Here is an 18,686-nt window from a genome sequence, read left to right as displayed (position 1 = left end):
CACTCCAGCCTGGGTAACAAGAGTGAAACTCCGTCTCAAAAAAAAAAAAAAAAAAAAAGTGGTAAACATGTCAATGACCTGGAACCCTAGCTCCCGGGATCCTACCCGCTTAAGTTAAACAAATGAAATAACTTCCGCTGTCTTTCCTAATGCCCTCCCTCGGACCTCTGTTAAACGGCCGGTTGGCGCCGGTGTTTCCCCGGGAAGGGGTCTGGGAGACGGAGGAGACGCCGGCATTTCGCCCTCGCCGCCTCCAGGGGGCGGCGGTCCGCTCCCAGCCGCGCTCGAGCAGGCCCCGCCCACCCAGAGGACGCGACTCCAAGTCACGTGACCGTGGAATCAGCTGACCCGGCGCGAGCGAAAAAAGGAATTCCCGGGCGCAGGCTTCCTGGCGCGATGGTGAGGCACCCGGGTGAAGCGAGGCCGGGGCTGCTGGAGCGGGAATGAGGGGGCGTCGAGGGCTCCGGAAACGGGGCGGGGCGGGGAGGTTGTCTCCACTGGCCTCTACGCAAACAGTGTATGTGGGTGTGGGGACTGCGAGTCTGGGAGAGGAAAGTCCGTGGCCAGCCGGTTCCCAAGACGGGGGCGGGCAGCAGCTGGCGGCTGTGAGTCCCTGTGCCTCCCTGGGGGACGGAAGGGCCCCGCCTCCGGGGCCGGGAACTGGGGCTTGTCTGAAGCTGGAGTCCTCTCAGGTCTTCCGCAGCCCCGGGAGGACCTCCCACGGACGCCCACGTCCCCAGCCCTGCTGTGGGACTCGGACAGGAGTGTGCTTAGAATCGGGCTCACTCTTCCACACTGTCGGGAAGCCGCTCTGCTCCTTCCAGAGCCAGCTAGTAGTTTTTGCGTTGAGACTCCTCCATCCACCCCCCCACCCGTGTGTTCTGAGCGTCGCGTCTATACCATGCAGTGTGCTGCGCATTGGGAGTGTAAGGTTTATTCTCTGCGAGGCCTGTTGCCGAGTTTAAAATGAGGAAACTGAGGCCTGCATGAGAACAATTAGACGCCAGTTATTTCAGCTCCCGGGCGAGGTTCCGTGGTCCCGGGGAAAGAGGCCAGAGAAGTCACACCTGAGGCGTGGGGTTATATGGCGCTCTGATTGGCTGTGGAGAACAGGATGTGGGTGAGAACAGGATGTGGATGTGGCGAGCTGCTCTAGGGAGGCAGGCAGGATTTCCGGTGAGCGGGCTGGGCGGGGCAATACGTTATTGGGCAGGTTTTGGCAGGGCTGCTTTTAAATTTTGGTGGGGTTTTCCAACGGCGGGCTAGGTGCCGAGTGCAGAGTTTAGTGTCGAGTGCAGATCCTGGTACTGAGTGCAGAGGGGATTGCCAATGGCGGGCTAGGTGCCGAGTGCAGAGTTTAGTGTCGAGTGCAGATCCTGGTACTGAGTGCAGAGGGGATTGCCAATGGCGGGCTAGGTGCCGAGTGCAGAGTTTAGTGTCGAGTGCAGATCCTGGTACTGAGTGCAGAGGGGATTGCCAATGGCGGGCTAAGTGCAGAGTTTAGTGTCGAGTGCAGATCCTGGTACTGAGTGCAGAGGGGATTGCCAATGGCGGGCTAGGTGCCGAGTGCAGAGTTTAGTGTTGCGTGCAGAGGTGGGCGTGGCGAAGCTGGACGCTGAGTGCAGATTCTGGTGATGTAATTTCCGGCGCAGCGACGGATGGGCGTGTCTGAGCTCCCAGCGAGGCAACTGGCCTTACATTCCGACCCTTTTGATGATATAGGACGCCGCTTCTTTCTGGCAACTTCCTGCTGAGTAGGGGTGGAGTGAGGTGGAGGGGTCAGTTGGCTGGTGCGATTGGGAGTTGGCTACAGGGGAGAAGTATCATCTGGTTTACGGCCACCCTGGAAATTTCTCTCATGCGGGCCTGTGAAAACTTGAGAAACAAAGGGGCTAGTATTAGAAGACACAACGATAACAGGGGTGACAATGGGAGCTAGCCAGGTGGGCACGGGGGATTGCCAGCAGTTGCGAGACGAGGCTGGTGCGCTCTGCTTTCTGTGGAGGTTCTCTTGGAGGCGATAGAGAGTGTTGACATTTTCTGCCACAAGGCCTGTTTCGTTGATGTAGTAGCAGCACTGCGCCTGGAGAAACAGACAGGTGCCTCCTTTTTCTGCCGTTAGGAAGTCTAGGGCCCCTCAGTTCTGGAGCATCACCTGAGCTAATGACGTGATTTACCGCCGGAGGGCGGCTAAAGAGGCGGCTGGTGCCTCAATAGCCACACGGAGCTTGTCTTCTAGTCGAGCGGCTGAAGTGACGCTGGAGCCCATGGCACCACTCCCTACTCCAGCTGCTGCTAGAGAGGCTGCGAAAGAGAGGCCAACTACTGTTGGGAGGAAGACTGCGCGTTTGTTCCAGTGATTAGGGGACGGTGTGATGAGGGCTAGTGTGACGGGCACACAAGGAAAAGGGAGGGTTGTATCAGTAACTTTGGTTAGGGTTTCATGACACCAAAAGTATCCTCCTGGAGAAGCAAAGGGAAGATTTTGCTTTTACTGTAGCATTGTAGCTGGAGCTCTTGGCTATTCTGTAGCAGGGAAAGCGATTTTGAAAGTGCGCCTTGAACAGCGGGATACCCGTTAAGGTGGTATTAGGCTGCGCTCGCTCTCGCTCTCTTTCTCTCTCTCTCCCCTTCTCTACTTTATCTCCTTGTCTCTCTTTTTCTCTCTCTCCTCTCTCTTTTCTCTCTCTCTCCTTCTCTCTCCTCTCTCTTGTCTCTCTCTCTCTGTACCTGCTTAATCGTTTGTTGCAGATTTGGTGAGAGAAAAGGGCTGCACAAAGTGGTATAACACTTTAGGCCCTATATGTAATGACTGGTGGATTTTAGTAATAATTTTTGGGGCTTGTTCCTGTGGAAGGACGATCTTGTTTAAGAAGATCCACCCTGATTAGACTCGGTTCCTCCCCTTAATACAAGGGCCTTTTTCTCTGATGGCGAGTAAACCGGCGGCTTGGCCGTGGTGAGGAACAGGACGGAACGGGGGCTAGCTTGGTACTGGTCAAGGATTTTACTGCTGCATCTGCCCTTGCATTGCCCCGGGAAACTATCCTGCTGGGCCTGGTGCCCTCGGCAGTGGATGACAGCGACTTCTTTTTTTTTTTTTTTTTTTTTTTTTGAGACGGAGTTTTGCTCTTGTTACCCAGGCTGGAGTGCAATGGCGCGATCTCAGCTCACCGCAACCTCCGCCTCCTGGGTTCAGGCAATTCTCCTGCCTCAGCCTCCTGAGTAGCTGGGATTACAGGCACGTGCCACCATGCCCAGCTAATGTTTTGTATTTTTAGTAGAGACGGGGTTTCACCATGTTGACCAGGATGGTCTCGATCTCTCGACCTCGTGATCCACCCGCCTCGGCCTCCCAAAGTGCTGGGATTACAGGCTTGAGCCACCGCGCCCGGCCCGACAGCGACTTCTTTAGGCAGTGATAGGGCCTGTCGGAGATTAGAGATTTGGGTAGCGTTAGTTATGGGGGACACTTTTGTAGTAAGAAATCCCCGCTCTTTCCAGAGAGCAGAGTGGCAGTGGGTAATAAGAAAAGCATGCTTTGAGTCAGTATAGATATTTGCTCGATTTCCCTGTGCTAACGTGAGAGCTTGGGTTAAGGCAATGAGCTCCGCCTTTTGTGATATGGTTCCAACACGGAGGGACGTGCTTGAGGGTGGCTGAATCTGTAACTACTGCATAGGCTGCTTTTCTCCGCCCCTCAGCTGTCACTATTAAGCTCCCATCTACATAAAAGGTAAGGTCGGGGTAAGGTAGGGGGAGGTCAGACAAGCCCTCTCGAGGTTTAGTAAGTGCCTCTATTAGTTCAGGACAGGAATGGGCTGGGGAGGGGAATGGGATGGAAGGGGAAGCAGGGTAGCCGGGTTGAGTGGAGAAGTGGGATGAAGGCTGACTGTAGGATTTTCAATAAAGAGTAGATGAAATTCCTGTAGGCGAGAGGGTCCTAGGTGAGCGAGAGATTTGTGAGAGAGAAGGTCTGTTAGTCGATGAGGAGAGAACACTGAGATAGGCTGGCCTAAGATAAGTTTTAGGGATTCCTTGGTGAGTTCTGTTGCCACCCCCAGGGCTTGCAGGCAAGGCTGCCATCCCCTGACCGTGGAGTTGAGTTGTTTCGATAAATAGGCTACTGGACGATACATAGGGCCTAGGGGTTGGTTTAGGACTCCAACTGCAATCCCTTGTTTCTCATCAGTAAATAAGTGGAAGGGATGGTTAAGGTTGGGCAGTTGAAGTGGGGGTGCCGTGGACAGAGCAGTTTGTAGGGTTTTGAAAGCTTGTTTTACAACTCCAGGATGAGAGAGGGGTCCCGTGGGTGTGTCCTTAGCCGCCACATACAGAGGTTTGGCTAGAGCGGCAAAGTTAGGTACCCAATGACGGAAGAATCCTACAGATCCTAAGAAGAGAATCTGGTCTGCAGTCTCCGGAGGCTGCAGCGAAAGAAGTGCCTGCTGGCGGTCAATTGTTAGGCTTTTAGTTTTGGGGGTGAGGCGAATGCCTAAGTAGATTACTGAGGTGACTGGCAACAGTGCTTTAGCGGGGGATACTCGGTACCCCCGGGATCCAAGAAAGTTAAGGAGAGTGGCAGTGTGCTGTTGAGATAGAGAAAGGGAGGGCTACAAAGTAATAGGTCATCCACAGACTGGAGAAGGAGCCTGGGCTGGAGGGAGCAGGAGCTGAAGTCAGCTGCTAAGGCTTGTCCGAAAATATGGGGCTGTCTCTAAATCCCTGGGGCAGGACCGTCCAGGTGAGCTACTGTGACAGGTTGGTGTCAGGATCGGTCCAGGTGAAGGCAAAAAGGAAGTAAGACTCTGGGTGAAGGGGAATAGTAAAGAAGGCATCCTTGAGGTCAAGAGCTGTAAAATGAGAGGTAGTGGAGGGAATGTTGGATAATAGGGTGTATGGACTAGGGACCACCGGGTGGAGGGGCACCACCGCCTCGTTGATAAGGCATAGGTCCTGAACTAGGTGGTAGTCGCCGGACGGCTTCTGGACTGGCAAGATAGGAGTATTACAAGGGGAACTGGTGGGGATAAGGAGTCCCTGGGCCAGAAACCAGGTGGTGATAGGCTTTAGGCCCTGGCGGTGGGCTTTTTGAGATGGGAAACTGAGGACGTGAGGAGAAGTGGGTAGAGTTTTTGAGAAGGATTTTAACTGGCGTGTGATGTCTGGCCACGGCGGGCTTGGAGGTGTCCCATACTGAGGGACTGACTTCCTCAGGAGGAATAAGAGATTTAGACGAAGGGTTAAGACAGGGCACGATACCGGTTAGCAGTAGCAGTAGAAGGTGGGCAGAGGATGGGCTTGAATGTGGGTGCCCAGTGAATTGGAGGGTGGCCCCTACAGTCTGGAGAATATCTCGTCCTAAAAGGGGGACTGGGCATGAGGGTATGATTAGAAAGGAGTGGGAGAAGGGATGTCCCTCAAGGACACAGGCTAAGGGACGAATTTGGTTAGGAGAGGAAGGCTTTCCATTAATTCCCATGACTGAAACCTGGGAAGGTATGCTAGGTCCTGAGTAGGAAGGCAATACAGAATAGGTAGCCTCTGCATTCACTAAGAAGGAAGTGGACTTACCCGCTACTTGCAGCGTTACTCCGGGCTCGGCGAGGGTGATGGGGGTCCTTGAGTCCGGGCTCCGTCAGTTCACAAGGCCGAGAAATTCAAGTGAAGGGACCATTTCCTGTGGACTGGCCTGCCCTCCACATAGAGGTGTGTGTGGAGGGGGTGAACCTGCAGCCCGGGACGGGCAGTCAACCTTCCAGTGTCCAGTCTGTTTGCAGCTTGGGCAAGGTCCGGGAGGAGGACGAGGACAGGGGCACTGCTGTGCCCAGTGTCCCTCCTGGCCACATTTAAAACAGGGCCCAGGCGGGACCCTAAAGGAATTTTGGAAGGGTTTTGATGGACCCCCTCCACCGGGTGCTCGGTGGACTGCCGGCCTCAGGGCTGCTGCAGGAGCCTGGGTTTGGAGGCTTACTTTCTGCTGCAGCCGGGCCTGATGGGCGGCCTCAGCTTTTTCCTCTCGGCCATTAAAAACTTTAAGTGCCAGGTTTACCAGGTCCCATATGGGAGTTTGGGGGCCCTCCTCAGCTTTTTTAAGTTTCCTCTTTTTTTTTTTTACAAGAAAAAAACAACCTCATGAAAAAATGGGTGAAGGATATGAACAGTTACCTTTCAAAAGGAGACATTTATGCGGCCAACAAATATGGTGTGTTTCTTTTTTTAAAAAAAAAAGAAAAATAATAAAATACAAAGAATAAAGGAGAGGAAGAAAGGGAGAGAGAACGGGAGTGTTGCTTTATTGCCTGGGCTAGAATGCAGTCTAAAAATGGGTATGCCTATAATTGTGCTTAATAATGGAGACATGAAAAAAATGAGGGAAGAAAATAACAAGCAGCCAACCAATAGTTTATTTAAACCTGTAAGTAGCTATTATGTGATACTGATAAGAGTGTATATTTTGTGTATTTAAAGTGGAGAGTTCTATAAATGTTAATTAAGTTTACTTGTTCCAGATCTGAGTTCAAGTCCTGGATATTGTTAATTTTCTGTCTCATTGATCTGTCTAATATTAATGTTGAAGTCTCCCACTATTATTGTGTGGGAGTCTAAGTCTCTTTATAAAGTCTTATATATCTGGGTATTTTTGTATTGAGTGTGTATATATTTAGGATCTTTAGCTCTTGTTGCATCGATCCTTTTATCATTATGTAGTGTCCTTTGCTTCTTTTGATCTTTGTTGCTTTTAAAGAGTATTTTAGGCCGGGCGCGGTGGCTCAAGCCTGTAATCCCAGCACTTTGGGAGGCCGAGGCGGGTGGATCACGAGGTCGAGAGATCGAGACCAACCATGGTCAACATGGTGAAACCCCGTCTCTACTAAAAATACAAAAAATTAGCTGGGCATGGTGGTGCGTGCCTATAATCCCAGCTACTCAGGAGGCTGAGGCAGGAGAATTGCCTGAACCCAGGAGGCGGAGGTTGCGGTGAGCCGAGATCGCGCCATTGCACTCCAGCCTGGGTAACAAGAGCGAAACTCCGTCTCAAAAAAAAAAAAAAAAAAAAAGTATTTTATCAGAGACAAAAATTGCAACTCCTGCTTTTTATTTATTTATGTTTGCTCTCCATTTGGTTGGTAAGTCTTTCTCCATCCCTTTGTTTTAAGTCTTTGTGTATCCTTGCATTTGAGATGGATCTGGATGCAGCATACCGATGGGTTTTGGCTTTTTATTCAATTTGCCTGTCTTGTGTCTTTGGATTGGGGGATTTAGTCGATTTAAATTTAGAATTAATAATAATATATGTGAGTTTAATACTGCCATTTAATGTTAGCTGGCTGTTTTGCCCATTAGTTGATGTAAATTCTTCATTATGTTGATGCTCTTTACTTTTTGGTATTTTTTAGAAAGGCTGATACTGGTTGTTCCTTTCTATGTGTAGTGGTTCTTTCAGAAGCTCTTGTAAAGCAGGCCTGGTGGTGATAAAATCTGAGTGTTTGCTTGTTCACAAAAAACTTTATTTTTCCTTCACTTATGAAGCTTAGTTTGGCTGGATGTGAAATTCTGCGTTGAAAGTTCTTTTCTTTAAGGATGTTGAATATTGACCCCCACTGTCTTCTGGCTTGTAGGGTTTCTGCTGAGAGATCTGCTGTGGGTCTGATAGGCTTCCCCTTGTGTGTAACCTGACCTTTCTCTCTGGCTGCCCTTAGTATTTTCTCCTTCATTTCAACCCTGGTGAATCTGACAATTATATGCCTTGAGGTTGCTCTTCTTGAGGAATATCTTTATGGTGTTCTCTGTATTACCTGGAGTTGAATATTGTCCTGCCTTCCTAGGTTGGGAAAATTTTCCTGAATAATATCCTGAAGTGTATTTTCCAGCTTGGATTCATTCTCTTCGTCACATTCAGCTACACCTATCAAATGTAGATTAGGTCTTTTCACATAGTCCCATATTTCTTGGAGACTTTGCTCGTTCCTTTTTATCCTTTTTTCTCTAATCTTGTCTTCTCATTTTATTTCATTGAGTTGGTCTTCGACCTCTGATATCCTTTCTTCTGCTTGATCAATTCGGCTGTTAAAACTTGTGCATACTTCATGAAGTTCTCGTGTTTTTCAGCTCCATCAATTCACTTATATTCCTCTCTAAATTGTGTATTCTCGTTAACATTTCATCAAACCTTTTTTCAAAGTTCTTAGTTTCTTTGCATGGGGTTAGAACAAGTTCTTTTAACTCACAGGAGTTTCTTATCATCCACCTTTTAAAGCCTGCTTCTGTTAATAAAACACATTCGGCCGGGCGCGGTGGCTCAAGCCTGTAATCCCAGCACTTTGGGAGGCCGAGGCGGGTGGATCACGAGGTCAAGAGATCGAGACCATCCTGGTCAACATGGTGAAACCCCGTCTCTACTAAAAATACACAAAATTAGCTGGGCATGGTGGTGCGTGCCTGTAATCCCAGCTACTCAGGAGGCTGAGGCAGGAGAATTGCCTGAACCCAGGAGGCGGAGGTTGCGGTGAGCCGAGATCGTGCCATTGCAGTCCAGCCTGGGTAACAAGAGTGAAACTCCATCTCAAAAAAAAAAAAACATTCATTCTCCATCAGGCCTTGTTCCATTACTGATGAGGAACTGTGATCCCCTGTATAGGGAGAGGCGTTCTGATTTTGAGTATTCTCAGCCTTTTTAGGCTGGTTTCTTCCCATCCTTATGGATGTATCCATCTGTGGTCTTTATAATTACCATCTTTGTAATTGGGTTTCTGAGTGGATGTCCAACTTATTGATTCACAGCGCCGGAATGTGAGCAACCCACTGCTCTGGCTAAAACAGCGGCGTTAAGATTGATGGTGCTTTAAGCCTGTAATCCCAGCACTTTGGGAGGCCGAGGCGGGTGGATCATAAGATCAAGAGATCGAGACCATCCTGGTCAACATGGTGAAACCCTGTCTCTACTAAAAATACAAAACATTAGCTGGGCATGGTGGTGCATGCCTGTAATCCCAGCTACTCAGGAGGTTGAGGCAGGAGAATTGCCTGAACCCAGGAGGCAGAGGTTGCAGTGAGCCGAGATGGTGCCATTGCACTCCAGCCTGGGTAACAAGAGTGAAACTCCGTCTCAAAAAAAAAAAAAAAAAAAAGATTCATGGTGCTTTTCTGACTCTGCACCAAGAACTGCCGCTCCTGAGGTGCCAGCAAAACTGCCTCGCCAGCCAGAAGAGTCACCTGGCGACCTGTGGGGCTCCTCCACTGGGAATCTCCTGGTGCATGAGCAACAAGAATTCATCTGAAAGTGTGGTGTCTTCTCGTTCTCTGTGCTTTCACTGGGATCTACAATCCTGAGCTGCTAGCGATCAGCCATCTTGTATCTCTTAAATATGTCGTTTCCTCCTTATATCAGCCGTTGACTGGGAGATGAAGTGGGTGGCTAGGGTTGTAGCCCCCGCTAGGGAGGCCAGAACCAGCCAGGTATGGAGGATCATAGCGTTAGTTACTCGGTTAAGGAAGGCAGCTGGGTTTTCATCAGGACCCTGAGTTATTTCCCTTAACTTGTCATAATTAACTACTTTCTGAGCTGCGCTTTGCATGCCTGCTAAGAGGCACTGTAGCATTTGGTCTTGGTGGTGGTGGCCATCTTGACCGGTTTGATAGTCCCAATCAGGGTCTGCCTTGGTGACCACCGCTGCGCCTACTGGCATTTGATTGTTTATCAGATGTACCTGATCAGCGTGAGCTCAGGCCACTGTAAGAATGTGGTCACGCTCATTGGGAGTAAGAGTGGAGGACAGGATCACATAGGCATCATGCCAGGTTAGGTCGTATGCCTGGGTGAGGTAACGAAATTCTTTGGTATAAGCCGTAGGATTGGTAAAGAATGACCCTAGGTGTTTTTCAATGGCTGATAGATCAGAGAGGGAGAAGGGAATGTGCACTCGGACAACACCTGCTCTGGCTACTTCGGGGAAGTCTCGTCGAGAGTACAGTGTGAGCGGGTGTGAGCACTAACAGGAGAGACTAAGTTGGGATCAGGAAGAGGAGGAGCAGGAGGGGGTTGAGGTTTCGCATAAGGTGGGGGGTCGGTAGGTCGGGCAAATGGAAAGGGTTGGAAAGGGAGGGTCGAGGTTGGAAAGGGAGGAAGAGGAGGGCAGAGGAGCAGCGGGTGACGAGGAAGTTCCCTTGGCCAGTAGGACCTGGGCGGTGGTGCGGGAGGAGCGGCGGGCGGCGCGGGGGCGGAGGTGCCAGAAAGCCTGCAGGTAGGGGACCTCAGACCGTCTAAGGCTGTCGGGACATTGAAGTCGAGTGTGCCCTCTGGAGGCCACTTAGACTGGTTGTCTAGGGAATACTGTGGCCAAGCCATGGTAGAGAGGAAAATCAGCCTCTTCTTTTTAATGGAAAGACCCAGTTTGGGTAGATTTTGGACTAGGCACCCTGATGGTGACTTAGGGTCTGGGCGGGACTTCTGATTGCCCATGGTTCACCTTCTTGTGGGGTTGTTAGGGGTAAGAAAAGAATACGGAAAGGTATTGTACACAACACAGGCACAAGTACTCCTTTCCCGAGGGAGAATACTCCTTTCCTGGGGGAGGGTGGCTAGAGAACTTACAGGCAGCAACGATTATGACAAGAAAAAAAAAGACGGGCTAGATCTATCTGAGACAGAACCACATACAGGATTGACGGACAAAGGGTGGGTGCCCCCCAGATGGGAGACCAGTCTGATGCCTTCCTGGCCACGTCCCTGAAGGGATGTTTCAGGGCGTCTTGACTAAGGTGTACTCGTATAACCCCCCAGGCCTGGTCACCTTCAGTTTCCTGAGGTGAATCACCGTTATGCCTTATGATGTCCCCGTGGAACCGCAGGTTGAGGCTCACAGAAGCCCCGTAGCCGTCAGGCCGTGGGACTACACATAAACTCACTCCCGGGATTAGGAAGAGAAACCGAAAGTATGGTTACTTAATTAATGGGAGCATATGTGCCAAAAGGCTGATTTGAGATAAACGTTTTAGTGCCGTAAGCCAGGGGATTTGGTCCTACTGTTAGGCAGGTCCCGGGTCTGCAAACGGGGCTTCTGAATACCCAAACCTCGGCCACTACTGCGGAGATGTTCAGAAGGCGTCCCCGACTGCACTTTCGAACACTGGAGAATACGAGAAGGTTCAGGAAGGTGGGGATGTCTCCCTCAGAATCCTGACCCTGAGAAACCCCTCACAGAGAGAGGACAAGAGTGTAGGGATGTCTCCTCTACGCTCAGGTCCTCGGGACGAGGCCGGGGCCCCGGGCCCACAGCGAGAAACAAGGAGTCCCTGACGCGGCTGCGATTACGAGCAGGGAGTCCATGAGGCAGGCAGCAGGAGAGGCTGTGGGCAACAGAAGTCTTACCTTGTGGTGGAGCGGTTTCCTGGTCTGGCTTCGGATGAAGGAGTCAGTTTCCCCCAGGAGGGGTCTTACAGCTCCTCCTGGGTTTCGGCACCACTTGCAAGGTTTATTCTCTGTGAAGTCTATTGCGGAGTTTAAAATGAGGAAACTGAGGGCTGCATGAGAACAATTAGACATCAATTTATTCGGCTCCCGGGCGAGGTTCCATGGTCCCAGGGAAAGAGGCCAGAGAAGTCACACCAGGACGTGGATGTGGCAAGCTGCTCTAGGTAGGTAGGCAGGATTCCCAGTGAGCGGGCTGGACGGGGCAATACGCTATTGGGCAGGTTTTGGTGGGGCTTCTTTTAAATTTTGGCAGGGTTTTCCAACAGCTGGCTAGGTGCTGAGTGCAGAGTTTAGTGTTGAGTGCAGAGGTGGGCGTGGCAAAGCTAGATGCTGAGTGCAGATTCTGGTGATGTAATTTCAGGTGTGGAGAGGGATGGGCATGTCCGAGCTCCCTGCAAGGCAACCGGCCTTACAGGGAGGACCTTAGCTGCCAAGGGAAGGGGAATCGAAGGCTTGAATTGGCAGTCGTAGTTAAGGCACCAGGGACAGAGACCTAACTGCACCTTGTGTGTAGGTAGGGTTAAGGGGGCTTCCTGAGGATGACTTCAACCTGAAAGGGGGACGGCAGGAGCTGGCTGGCTGAAGTACAGTTTCTGTACCAGGGGTTGGGAGGCAAGGGTGTGAGGCATGTGTCTTCAGACAGGGGACAGCATGTGCAGAGACTTAGGTGAGAGAGAGCATGGCTCCCCAGGAACGAATGCATGTCAATAGCTGGGAGAGTATCATCTGGAGGTTAGTGAAAGATGAGGCTGGCCAAGTAAAGACCAAATCTTCCTGGCTCTTGGGTCACCACAATCAAGATAATGAACATCGACTGGCCCCCGAAATTTCCTTGTGTGAGGGGCTATTTTAGGAAGTATGATCAAGAAGGGCCAGTCTTCCCAGGTGTGGTGGCTCACACCTGTCATCCCAGCACTTTGGGAGGCTGAGGAGGGTGGATCACCTCAGGTCAGGAGTTTGAGACCAGGATGGCCAATGTGGTGAAACCCTGTCTCTACTAAAAATATAAAATTATAGCCAGGTGTGGTGGCGCATGCCTGTAATCTCAGCTATTTGGGAGGCTGAGTCAGGAGAATCACTTGAACCTGGGAGGTAGAGGTTGCAGTGAACTGAGATAGTGCCATTGCACTCCAGCCTGGGCAAGAGCGAAACTCCATATCAAAAAAAAAAAAAAATTAGCCAGGGGTGGTGGCACATGCTGGTAGTCCCAGTTACTCCGGAGGCTGAGGCAGGAGAATCGCTTGAATCTGGGAGGCGGAAGTTGCCGGAAGCCAAGATTATGCCATTGCTCTCCATCCTGGGCAACAGAGTGAGAGAGACTCTGTCTTCTTCTTTTTTTTTTTTTTTTTTTTTCTTTTTTTCTTTTTTTTTTTTTTTTCTTTTGTACTTTGAGACTCTGTCTTCTTTTCTTTTCTTTTTTTTTTTTTTCTGAATTGGAGTTTCACTCTTGTTGCCCAGACTGGAGTGCAGTGGCTGATCTCAGCTCACTGCAACCTCCATCTCCCAGGTTCAAGCGATTCTCCTGCCTCAGCCCCCTGAGTAGCTGGGATCACAGGCATGCGTCACTATGCCTGGCTAATTTTTAAAAAATTTTTTTCTTTCTTTTGAGACAGAGTCTCGCTTTGTTGCCCAGGCTGGAACGCAGTGGCAGGATCTCGGCTCACTGCAACTCCACTTCCCGGGTTCAAGCAATCCTGCCTCATTCCCTTAGTAGCTGGGATCACAGGCACGCACCACCATACCTGGCTAATCTTTGTATTTTTAGTAGAGACAGGGTTTCGCCATGTTGGCCAGGCCATTCTTGAACTCTTGACCTCGGGTGATCCACCTGCCTTAGTCTCCCAAAGTGCTGGGATTACAGCCATGAGCATGTTTTTTTTTTTTTTTTTTTTTTTTAAAGAAAGGCTTGCCTGATGATGTGTCACTTGAGCAGAGGGTGGGATGAAAAAAGGACAGCAAGCCACTCAGAGTGCAGCAGGCCTGGAGGCAGAGCAAGGCTGGTGTCCCTGAGCAGCAGTAGGGAAGCTGCAGTGGCTGGAGTGGTGTGGGTCTGGGGAAGAGGAGAGAGAGGTCCCTCGTGTCTGTGAGGCCCAGGACTCCGTTTTATCCCCTGCTGTACCCCAAGCACTTAGAGTGAGAGCTAGCACAGAGAAGGCGCTCAAATGATGTTTGCTGAGCAGATAAATGCCTGGAATAGACCTCAGCAGGGTTTGGTGGCAAAGTGGGTCAGGGAGAGAGTTTACTGAACAGCCTGGTGATAGGAGAGAACAAGTGGCCAGAGGGTATTCATCTGTGACAGGGACCAGGGGCCCGTGCTGGGCAGCAGTGTGGGAGATACACACGGATCCTGGCCCCACCTCAGCCCTCCCTCCAGTCTGATGACCTGCCTCCCTCCCTTGCAGAAGTTCCGGTTTTGTGGTGATCTGGACTGTCCTGACTGGGTCCTGGCAGAGATCAGCACGCTGGCCAAGATGGTTGAGTGCACAGGGTCTACTCTGGGTGGAGGAGGGGGTGTTGGGGCTGGGGATTGTGGGTGTAGAGGATGGTGAGGTTTCTCTGGGGTTAGGACCTCAGTGCTCTCAGCCTGTCCTACCATGCTTTGTGATACTGATCACTGGCTGGCCTGCTCTGAGCCAGTCCCTAGGAAGGCGGGGTGAGGTATTGCCAGCCTGGCTGATACAAGGACTTCCCTTCCAGTCCTCTGTGAAGTTGCGGCTGCTCTGCAGCCAGGTACTAAAGGAGCTGCTGGGACAGGGGATTGATGTGAGTATAAGACCCAGCACCCTATTGTCTCATGACCTTATGATCCCCACTGCCCTGAAACTCTTCACTAGGCCAGGGGAGACGGGTGACCCAGCCTCTCAGTCTCTCCGGGCATCTTCCATCCTTCTTTCCAGCCTGTCTGTTCCTTACAATATCAGATAGGTTGGGGGTGAGGGGCTGGTGAGCAGGGGCCTGGCACCCCCTGAAGGTCTCCTTTCCCCATAGTATGAGAAGATTCTGAAGCTCATGGCTGACACCAAGTTTGGTGAGTACCCTGCTAAGTCCACAGGTCCTCAGCAACCTTGGGAACTCGGCATGGTGCCTGGTACAGAGGGGCCCACCCATCTCTCCCAGCAGCGCCCTTAACCTACCTTCCCTAGTGGAAGAGCATGAGGCAGAGAAAGACATTGACAATCCCAACCCGAACCCCCACACTCCTCACCACCAGCTCCTGGTGGGGCAGTAGCAGTGCCTGTGGCTCAGGAGGCCGGGGGGCTTTGAACTGAAGATAATAGGGCAATAGCGGGGTGGCTGGGGCCACAGTGACACCCCCTGGCCCTCCCACGGGTCCCTCAGAGTCAGGCGATGTGAAGGCCACAGTGGCAGTGCTGAGTTTCATCCTCTCCAGTGCGGCCAAGCACAGTGTTGATGGCGAATCCTTGTCCAGTGAACTGCAGCAGCTGGGGCTGCCCAAAGGTACGGGTTGTGGGTGGGCAGCTGGGCAGCCTGTGGGCCAAGGGCTGCTAGAGAGCTGGCCAGGCCCTGTGACCCTGAGGTGGACCCTGCCCTTTCTGGGCCAGGAGCCTGAGACCTGCCTCTGAGCAGCCCCAGCCCAGCTCCCACCTGCTACCTCCAGAGCTCCTCCATTCTACCTGCAGAGCACGCGGCCAGCCTGTGCCGCTGTTACGAGGAGAAGCAAATTCCCTTGCAGAAGCACCTGCGGGTCTGCAGCCTACGCAGTAAGTATGAGGCCAGCCAGGGTGGGCTCCAGGCTCATTCTCGAAGGAGCATGCAGCATGCAAAGTGCTAGCTCCAGGGAGACGACTTAACCAAGGTGACATACCGAGCAGCCGCAGAGCTGGGGCCTGGCCCTGGTTCTCCTGACTCCAGCCGAGGTTTCTTGCCATTGAGGTCTGCTGTACGTGATCCAGACTCCTGACTGTTGGGCACCTGCCCTGTTCTGAACCTGGGTCAGGGAGATGGGAGCTTCTTAGAGGCCACACAGCCTTGCAGGGTTGAGGGCTGAGCCAGCGTGTGGGCTGAGGGCCACTGGCTTTCCTGCCTTTGATCCTGAGCACGCCCCATCTCCCAGCGAATAGGTTGGCAGGTGTGGGCTGGCGGGTAGACTACACCCTGAGCTCCAGCCTGCTGCAGTCCGTGGAGGAGCCTATGGTACACCTGCGGCTGGAAGTGGCAGCTGCCCCAGGTGCGCCAGCCCAGCCTGTTGCCATGTCCCTCTCAGCGGACAAGTTCCAGGTCCTCCTGGCAGGTAAGGCTCAGCCATTCCTGGAGGGTTAAGGGTCCCTCCCAGATCCTGCCTGACTGCCTCTTCCCTCTGCAGAGCTGAAGCAGGCCCAGACCCTGATGAGCTCCCTGGGCTGAGGAGAAGGGAGTTACAGGCCTGTGTGGAGCCGCCTTACCTGTATGGAGTCATGCCCTCTGCACTGCTCTTCAGGAGGCGCCCCGCTTCTAGGAAGCTGGGGCCCTAGCTGGGCTCTGGCCTCCCAGATCCCCAGCTGCCTCACTTCTCTCTTGAGAGCTTGGCTTGGGGCTCGTGAGGACCTTTCCCAGCAATACCTTCCCTTCCCTTGAAAGGCAGCTGTTGGCTGTTTTCATAAGCAGGAAAAATAAACAGAAGCATAAAGGAATGTGTGCAGGGGTTTCTGTTTGGGTTCAGATCAAGGGTTTTTGTCAGAGAAACAAAAGTGACGTACGGGCCTCTTTGGTCCATCACTCATTTTCTTTTGTCAGTTGCTGATTGAGGCAGCCACAGGTGAGGCAGACTGAGCACCAAAATGCATCTGCTTGTCTGTTGAGAGGAAAATCAGGGTTCTGGCTCCCAGATCTTGGATGTTCTTGGCTCTGCTGCCTTTGCCCTCTGGCCCTGTTCTCAGGCTGGCACCACATTGGTGTCCCTAAAGCCAAATACCCCTTGTAGAGAAAGGAGATTGCCCTTCTTTCACTGCCATCTTTTTTTTTTTTTTTTTTTTTTTTTTTTGAGATGGAGTCTCGCCCTGTCGCCAGACTGGAGTGCAGTAGCATGATCTTTGCTCGCTGCAACCTCCGCCTCCCGATTTCAAGCAATTCTGCCTCAGCCTCCCAAGTAGCTGGGACTACAGGCACACAGTACCATGTCTGGCTAATTTTTGTAGTTTTAATAGAGACAGGGTTTGACCATGTTGGCAAGGATGATCTCAATCTCTTGACTTTGTGATCCGCCCACCTTAGCCTACTGCCATTTTTAGGAAGAGAGAGGTGACCATGTCTGAACCACTCATAGGCAAGAGGATCGGTGTTACGGACTGAATGTTCGTGTTCCTCCAGACTTCGTATGCTGAAGCCTCTGTTCACATGCGTGTACCAGGTAAGGGCCATGTGAGCACACAGCGAGAAGATCGTTGTCTACAAGGCCAGGAAGAGGGTTGTCCACGGGAACTGAGTCTGCTGGCACCTTGATCTTGAACTGCCCAGCCTCCAGAACTGCGAGAAAGAAAGCTGTGCTGTAAGCCACCATTCTGCGGTATTGTTACAGCAGCTAGAGAAGACTAAGGCAGATGGGATCCCAGGAGTGGCCCAGGCCAGCCAGGCCTCCTTGTAGAAAAGGCCAATGCCAGGGTTGGCACACAGGGTATAAGAAGGACTTGCCTGTGGTATCTTGTGTAAGGAACCTATCAGAATAATGGTTTGCTCCCCTGGCCAAAGATGGGACAGTTTTGAAAGAGGTAAGTACTGACTCCATTCCTGACTTCTGCTTCTGGGAAAATGAAGTAGGTCTTTTCCCTATTCCTCTCCCTAAGTACAGCTAACAAACCTGGATGTTACATGTAAAACAAACAAAGACTGAGCAATGGAGAACAAGACAGCCTAGCCTGGCTGGGATCTTCAGGACGTGAGACTCCACACAACAGAGAAATTTCTGAAATATGGACCCCACGGCCCAGTCAAGGTGACACAAAACTGATCACCACAGATCTGTAGGATATACAAAAGATTAACACTCATGATTTCAGAGTCCCAGCAGGTAAGAGGGAAGAGAGTAGAATGAAAGAAATATTCAAAGAAATAATAACTAAAGGCCAGGTGCAGTAGTTCATGCCTGTAATCCCAGCACTTTGAGAGGCTGAGGTGGGAAGACTGCTTTAGACTTTGCAGCCAGCCTGAGCCACATAGGGAGACTCGGTCTTTACAAAAAATAAAAATAAAATATTAGCTAGGCATGGTGGTGCGTGCCTGTAGTCTCGGCACTCAGGAGGCTGAGGCAGGAGGACCAATCGAGCCCAGGAGTTTGAGGCTGCAGTGAGCTGTAATCATGTCTCTGCACTCCAGCCTGGGTAACAGAGCTGAGACCATGTCTCAAAAAAAAAAAAAAAAAAAAAGTATATATACACAGTGGAATACTATTCAGCCTTTAAAAAGCAGAAGGTTCTGTCATTTGTGACATGGATGAACCTAGATGACACGATGCTGAGTGAAATAAGCCAGGCACAGAGAGAGAAATACCACATCACCTCACTTACGCCTGGAATTGAAAAAAAAAAAAAGGCCTGGGGCAGTGGCTCATACCTGTAATCTCAGCACTTTGGGAAGCCAAGGTGGGAAGATTAGTTGAGCCCAGGAGTTCAAGACCAGGCTGGTCAACATGGTGAACCTGTCTCTACCAAAAATTTAAAAAATTAGCCAGGTATGGTGGCATATGCCAGTAGTTCCAGCTACTTGGGAGGCTGAGGTGGGAGGGTTGCTTGAGCCAGGGAGGTAAAGGCTGCAGTGAACTATGATAGTGCCATCGTACTCCAACCTGGGTGACAGAATGAGACCCTGTCCCCCTGCAAAAAAGTTGAATTCATAGAAGTCGCTAGTAGAATGGTGGTTAGCAAAGGCTGTAGGAGAAAGGAGTTGGAGACCATTCTTGGCAACATGACAAAACCCCATCTCTACTGAAAACAAAAAATTAGGCATGGTGGCCCCCACGTGTAATCCCAGCTACTGGGAAGTCAAGGCTGCAGTGAGCCGAGATTGCGCCACTGCACTTCAACCTGAGCAACAGAGTAAAACCTGTCTCAACAACAACAACAAAAACCTAAAACTTTATTTTCTTTTGAGACAGGATCTCAAAGCTAATTTTTGTATTCTTAGTAAAGACTGGGTTTTACCATTGTTGGCCAGGCTGGTCTTGAACTCCTGGCCTCAGGTGATTCACCTGCCTCGGCCTCCTGAAGTGCTGGGATTATAA

General features: G+C 51.2%; 1 protein-coding gene across 2 annotated transcripts; it reads left to right on the top strand.

Annotated features, from left to right (window-relative positions):
- The first annotated feature begins 281 nt into the window (after positions 1 to 281).
- Positions 282 to 17,871, top strand: COMMD4 (COMM domain containing 4). 2 transcript variants are annotated; one of them, XM_003943005.4, is made up of 8 exons: positions 282 to 399; positions 13,876 to 13,947; positions 14,171 to 14,236; positions 14,462 to 14,501; positions 14,813 to 14,932; positions 15,115 to 15,195; positions 15,549 to 15,725; positions 15,798 to 17,871. In XM_003943005.4, the coding sequence occupies exons 1-8, from the start codon at positions 397 to 399 to the stop codon at positions 15,836 to 15,838; spliced, it is 600 nt and encodes a 199-aa protein (XP_003943054.1). In that variant the 5' UTR covers positions 282 to 396; the 3' UTR covers positions 15,839 to 17,871. The 2 variants fall into 2 exon arrangements, with proteins under 2 accessions (XP_003943054.1, XP_074248755.1); XM_074392654.1 differs by lacking the exon at positions 282 to 399 and adding an exon at positions 408 to 605.
- Positions 17,872 to 18,686: the final 815 nt, after the last annotated feature.

This window comes from Saimiri boliviensis, chromosome 2 (assembly GCF_048565385.1).
Source record: "Saimiri boliviensis isolate mSaiBol1 chromosome 2, mSaiBol1.pri, whole genome shotgun sequence".
Classification (NCBI taxonomy): domain Eukaryota; kingdom Metazoa; phylum Chordata; class Mammalia; order Primates; family Cebidae; genus Saimiri; species Saimiri boliviensis.
The sequence above is the reverse complement of the archived record's forward strand: the minus strand, read 5'-3'. Positions and strand labels throughout refer to the sequence as shown.